Here is a 6,561-nt window from a genome sequence, read left to right on the forward strand (position 1 = left end):
TACGTCCGAGGCGCCACTTTTAAGCCTGCCTGTGTTGTCGTTTTTGGGTCAAATGGCCTTTTAAATGGGAATCGGGCACTGCTATTTTGATACGTGATCGCATCAAAATCGCTATTTTTAAAATACTAAGAAGGCTTGACACAACATGAAACTTTGAAGTATCATCAGTGTTTCTACACATGAACTCGAGCATTGAGAACATTGTTGGTGTACACAGAGTTTACTAAAATAATCTTGTCAGTCAAGGAGTGAGTTGTCCAAAACCTTTCTTTTTAATAAACTATGTGTACGTGAACTTGTTCCGTGTTTGTAGTGATACATAAGAGAGCAAAGTTTGAAGTACACATTTATTAGCATTGGGATCACTTGGCAATTTCCTTGTTCCCTGTTTCTTGTTCCTTGTTTGTACAACAATTCTTTTACAAAAGCTAATGATGAGGACCCACTAATTCAACAACAATTATTTTACAAAAGCTAATGATTAGGACCCAATAATTATTTCAATTAAGATTCAATATATTTTTGTTTTGTTTATTTTGTTTATTATCATTATTATTTCAGTTCAACATGGACATGACAGGTTGTTCATTTCAAGGAGACATTTTTACATTGAACATATTGCCACCACTAACAAACACTGATATGATAAAAAAGGGAAAAAAAGATAATTATAACTAGATGTACCGCAGAGCGGTACAAAATATGACCGCCGCCCAGTCCAGCACATGTTTTCCACAAAAATAGAAAGGCATATATGATTCTAACTGTCTCACTGAATTGCATTATGCACACTCAATTCTCACTGGTATCTGCTAGACAACAAGTACCAAAACATGATTAGTTCATAGATTTCACATGTAATATACATTTTATACAACCCCACCTAGGGGTGGGCGATATATATTATCTGCGATAATATCGTGATTGTTGTTTTAACGATGTGCAAATTTACATTATCGAGTATTTAAATTACTTATGGGGAAAAAACACTCAATCACGCATTGAAACCCCATACATTCACTAAATCCAGGAGGTGTATGCAAGAGAAGCCCCATTGCAGCAGAGCAAGCGTCACATGATCGCTAGTGGGTCCACGTTGTCACACGCAGGCCTAATGTTTATTTTGTGTAGTGAGATCAAGACATAGCCTACTTGGGATTTTGTGCAGCTACTTCTGTTCACGTAGCATTGATGAGACAGTCACATTTTTTCCTACATGGTATTATATGAAGAGAAAACACTTGCCTTTGGGTATTTTAATAGTCAGTTGTAAACAAAGAACTCTTTTCATGTAACCCTTTTGAAAATGGACTGAAGTTCGCTCTAAATATCTACGTGTATCGATTATGCTAACTGTTAGCATCTCTATGGGATTTCACCTATACATTAGCCATAAGCTAACACATTAGTTTCTATTCTGTAACTTGGAATGTTAAATGTTAACTCTTAAACAAAACATCGAAGGAAATAACCGAGATGTACTCTGTTGGTCTGCTTAGTTTTACAGTGAATCCTAAGTAAAGGTGTTTGAAAGGAACTTCAGCTTCAGACTTTCTCTTGGGAAACTGTTAGGCCTAGTCATATTCTCTAATGTAGCTGGCTAGGCCATGTCATTGCCACACACACACAAGTGGGGGCAAAATTGGAAATGTGTCATAGAGTGACAATGCATTGGTTGAATTTGTTAAAAAGTCACAGGTTAGGTTAATGGTTTGTATTATTGTATTGATGCTATTCATAAATAATGAGCAGTAAAGTAACTCTTTTACAATTTTTTTTAAAGGATATCGACTAATTATCGTTATCGTCAAAATCACAAAAAATATCGAGATATTATTTTTTGTCCATATCGCCCACCCCTAACCCCACCCCCAACCCCACCCCCATCTTGCCTCTTCATAATTCTGAGAAAGTCTTGAATTGTGTGCATGTGTGCGTGTACATGTTTATGTGTGTGTGGGTGTGTGTCGGTGGGTGTGTGTGCGTGCATGTGTGTGTTTGCCTGTTTATGTGCCTGTGTGTGTGCATGTGCATGCATGCGTATATATGTCTACTGTGTGAGTATGTGTCATACGTAGGATTGTAGGTGAATGTATGTGTGTGCGTGTGTATCTGTTTATGCACATGTGTGCATATGGAATGGGTTTACATGACCCCTGGAGGCAAACATACACAAAAAATTGGTCATCCTAGGCCCTACGGTTCTCAAGATATTCATAGAAAACTGTGTCTGCCCTACCCTCCTTTCGGGGGGTCCAGTCCAGCGGGGGGGCTACAGATCAAAACGAAAAGCGATGGTTCCATGCTATCCATGTGGGGTTACATGCCCAGCAAGTTTCGTGTACCCCGGTCTTTCAGTGTCCCGGGAATCCTTGTTGGTGTACGGTCACTAAATGTACACATAAATTATTTTATTGTAAGGCCCCCCATGAACGAAAGTCCACGAAACTTGGCATGCATTCGGAGGGTGTCATAATGATCCTACACTTTCAATTTCGTGCAGTCAGCCAGAGATATTGTGATGAAAACACCTAATGTTTTGCTTTTTAATTTTTAACTAGGTGCTATACATGAAATAAGTGATAATGGGATAGGTTGACATGCCCCAACCAAGACCAACATACAAAAAAAAGGTGGACCTCCTAGGCCCTACGGTTCTCGAGATATTCACAGAAAAATGTCTCCAGCCACCTACAGGCCAGTTGGTGTATAGTAACATAAATTAATTTATTGTGTGGCCCCCCATGAACGGAATTCCACGAAACTTGGCGTGCATTCAGAGGGTGTCATAATGATCCTACACTTCCAATTTCGTGAAGTTTTGACTATGTTAGGTCACAGATACCTGCGATTACAACACCTCATTTTTACTTTTTTGTGTTTAACTAGGTGGCGCTATACATGAAATGAGTGGTTATGGAATGGGTTGACATGGCCCTTTGAACATACAAAAAAAAATGGTCCTCCTAAACCCTACGGTTCTCGAGATATTCACAGAAAACTGTGTCTGCCCTACCCTCCTTTCGGGGGGTGCAGTCCAGCGGGGGGGCTACAGATCAAAACGAAAAGCGATGGTTCCATGCTATCCATGTGGGGTTACATGCCCACCAAGTTTCGTCTACCCCGGTCTTTCAGTGTCCCGGGAATCCTTGACGGAAATTTGGACATGCGAAAAAGAAAAAAAAAACTATATGACCGCCACTTCGCTGCGCGGCGGTCATAATTATTATTAACATATAACAAACAACAAAACCAACATACAAGACAACAGATATAAAAGCAGGAAAATAATAGATACTTTTCCTGGGGTCCACACACTACTTATAACAAACAAGAAATCAACATACAAGACAACAGATATAAAAACAAACAAACAAAAGAAAGACAGAAAAGGAATGAATACAGTAACTAACAGACAACAACGACAACAAAAGATAAAATGACAAAAAGGACATGGAAAAAATAACAATTGGTAATTAAATCATCTACTAAAAATGTCCAATTAGTTACATTTATATTTATTTGGATAAATACACTTTAAATAGTGGCTAAGCAAGTACATATTGACAGAAGGTCTCCCATCTCACCTGTGTCCTTCCTTCAGTTCTTCAATCTCAGTCTTGTGGGCTTGCAGCTTTGCCTCCACGGGCCTCCATCTTCTCCTGCACAGCCCCCAACTCGCTCAGCAGGAACTCACAGGTGCTGAGCTGACAGACCAGTGGTACGGTCTGGGTACTGTAGTTTTGAATCTCGTTACCATGCTCTGTCCAGACTCCAGCATCAGAGGGAATGTCTGTATCCAGTGCTGCTGCTCCAGCAGGTTCAGACACCCAGGTGAGAAGCACCACCAGCAGACATAGAGGCCCCTTCATGTTCAGGCTCAAAGGCACACATGATTCTCTTTGTTCAGTCTGTCCACTCATATAAACCCTTAGTAAATCATTAAGTGTTAATGATTTGTTGGTCACTTCCCCTTTATCACACTTTTAAAGCAGACAGCTGACCCAGCAGATAAACATTGCACTGATGCGTATCTATTATCTTCAGCTTTGGATGGAGACAAAAGCACTGGGTAAGCACAATCCTGCTCAGGATAATTTGTGTCAAAAAACATGTATGTAGGCAGGTTATGTCATTTTGGTTTACTAGATTATTTCATGAAGAAGCAGTGTGGATTAGAGAGGCTTCACAAATCATTAGCATTACTGGCATTGCATTTCAGATGTTTCAGCTGTACAGTGCACTCCAGAGAATATTTGTAAGTAAAAAGCCTTTATTGAGCTTGGCCATCAATTAAAATCATGCAAACATGTTTTAGCCAAAATGGCCTTCCTCAGGATAAGCGTGTAGCCTAATTTAAATACAATGTTTATTTTCAGTCCTTCAAGGTGTCTTTATTCAGAAAAAATATATACTTTTAATTAGCTCTGTAAACGCAGTGAACACAATAGAAAAAATATATTTTCCCTTACAAAAGTTTGATATCACTAACCTTGGCACATAATAGCCACTTACAAGGTGCTAACATCAAGATATTTCTAAGAAAGGTAGATCACTAAACAGTGTTGATTAGAAACCCACTAAAGATAGTGTCTTGATAAATACTATCATAGACCCAGGAATTGCTGTAAAGAATAACGTACACCTGTTCTCCCACCTCCATTTGCACAGTGACACCATTAGATCCATTATCTGTCCCGCTGTTAACCTTGTGATGGGAAGCTGTTGCCAGCACCTGACCATTCTTTTTTAAACTAAGGACTGCCCTGTTATGTGTTGAGGCATGATAATAGAAGCTGAAGAAATAGATCCCCCTCACTGGCGCAGTAAATATACCTGAAATGAGAAAAACAAAAATATGGTGTTAAAAGTCATTACTGTAAGAAAACCTTCCTTTAACCATTGCACACACACACACACACACATGCTCTCTCTCACACACACACACACACACACACACACACAGAGAGAGAGAAAGAAAACTGCTTACCTGTTGCTGGGTTGTAGGCATTACCAATGTTGGTGATGATATTCTTGTACACTAGGGTTTTCTCAACATTATATGGTCCTGTATTTCCATTAAATCCCAGATGCAGAGAGGCAGAAAAGGCCACTTTGACTAGAAAGACAGTGATAAGAAGCATGTCAAGTATTTTCACATTTTAATGCTTTGAATAGTATACTATCTCAAATCTATCCTCAGTTATTTGTCATACTTTTAAGATGGACAAATTATTATTTCACAATCATTTAATAATGAATAACTCATCATTAAACTATTATTCAGGGTTAATATAGAACTTTACCAATTCACATTAATCTGACACAGTTTTGATTGAACAGCACAGAAGATCTCCCATCTCACCTCTGTTTTCTTCCTTTAGTTCTTCAATCTCATTCTTGTGCGCTTGCAGCTTTGCCTCCATGATTCCTGTTTTCTCCTCAGTAGCCACTAGCTTGCTCTTGAGCTCCTGGGCGCTGCTCTCACTGGACTCCAGCCTGGCCTCCATGATCTCTGCTTTGGTCTCCATGGCCCTTATCTTTTCCTGCATGGCCCCCAGCTCGCTCAGCAGGAGTTCACAGGTGCTGAGCTGACAAGCCCCTGGTGCAGTCTGGGTACTGTAGTTCTGAATCTCGTTACCATTCTCTGTCCAGTCTCCAACTTCAGATGCTGTGTCTGTATTGAGCACTGCTGCAGCCGCAGGCTCAGACACCCAGCATGAGAGCAGGAACAGCAGAGCCAGAGTTCCCTTCATCTTGTGCAAACACAATAGCTGTACTTGTCCTCACCATCCGTTTATATATCCAACTTCTAGCAGCCTTACTGTAAGTAGATCATTAAGTATTATTTTATAGAATCTCCTTTGTTATTGTAAGCTTTTATGAAGCTCCAGGTTAATCAAGGATATGATAGTTATACATTTACTTGTGTGTTTCCTGGCACCATTCTGTTCTGTTTACAGTCGCCTGTGGCCTAGATTTTTCACTGATATGTGTCATGGGTCACTCCATGGATGTGGAGATGTATCTTAGTGGACAACAATGTTTTTTGTTGCACTCAGTGTTGAGTGTGTAAAGACATTCCCAAGACAGGTAGTTATTTAAAGTGGGGTTGAGTAAAACACCACTAAATATACGTCACAATTTACATAATCAGTTATAAGGATTTAACATGAAGAATAACACAGACCTGTTCTCCCACCTAAGTAAGTAAGTACAATTTATATTTGTATCACTTTTCATAGAGAGGAGTCACAAAGTGCTAGCCTAGAAATCTAGACACACCATAGCGGCAGCAAATTACATTCTAGTCTAGGGCTAGTCTAGCAACTCTCCGTTGGCTTGTGAGGTCGAAAAATTAAACTTCTATCAGGCTAATCAAATCGTGTATAGAGTCGTTAGGCGGGCTTAACATAATGATTGATGGCAGAGTTGCAACGGTTTGGCTTGAATTACCTGCTACTTGAAAACAAATAAGATAATGTTGCTGTTGGCGAACAGTGTGACACGAGTTAAGCTTTTATTAAGTTGGCAAAAGTTTGAACTAGCCAACTAGCTCCG

The 6,561-nt window shown here is 39.6% G+C and overlaps 1 protein-coding gene across 1 annotated transcript; it reads right to left on the minus strand.

The window, feature by feature from the left end:
* Positions 1–4,555: 4,555 nt before the first annotated feature.
* LOC143127033 (complement C1q-like protein 2) lies at positions 4,556–5,756 on the minus strand. Its single transcript, XM_076288336.1, has 3 exons — positions 5,366–5,756; positions 4,991–5,119; positions 4,556–4,836 (listed from the first exon to the last, which is right to left on the minus strand). Exons 1-3 carry the CDS (start codon positions 5,754–5,756, stop codon positions 4,556–4,558), a joined length of 801 nt encoding a protein of 266 aa, XP_076144451.1.
* Between the last annotated feature and the right edge of the window lie 805 nt (positions 5,757–6,561).

This window comes from Alosa pseudoharengus, unplaced genomic scaffold, assembly GCF_046254945.1.
Source record: "Alosa pseudoharengus isolate Yale_2024_CS ecotype anadromous, Long Island Sound unplaced genomic scaffold, YU_APseudo_1.1 YU_APseudo_1.1_scf_17, whole genome shotgun sequence".
Classification (NCBI taxonomy): domain Eukaryota; kingdom Metazoa; phylum Chordata; class Actinopteri; order Clupeiformes; family Clupeidae; genus Alosa; species Alosa pseudoharengus.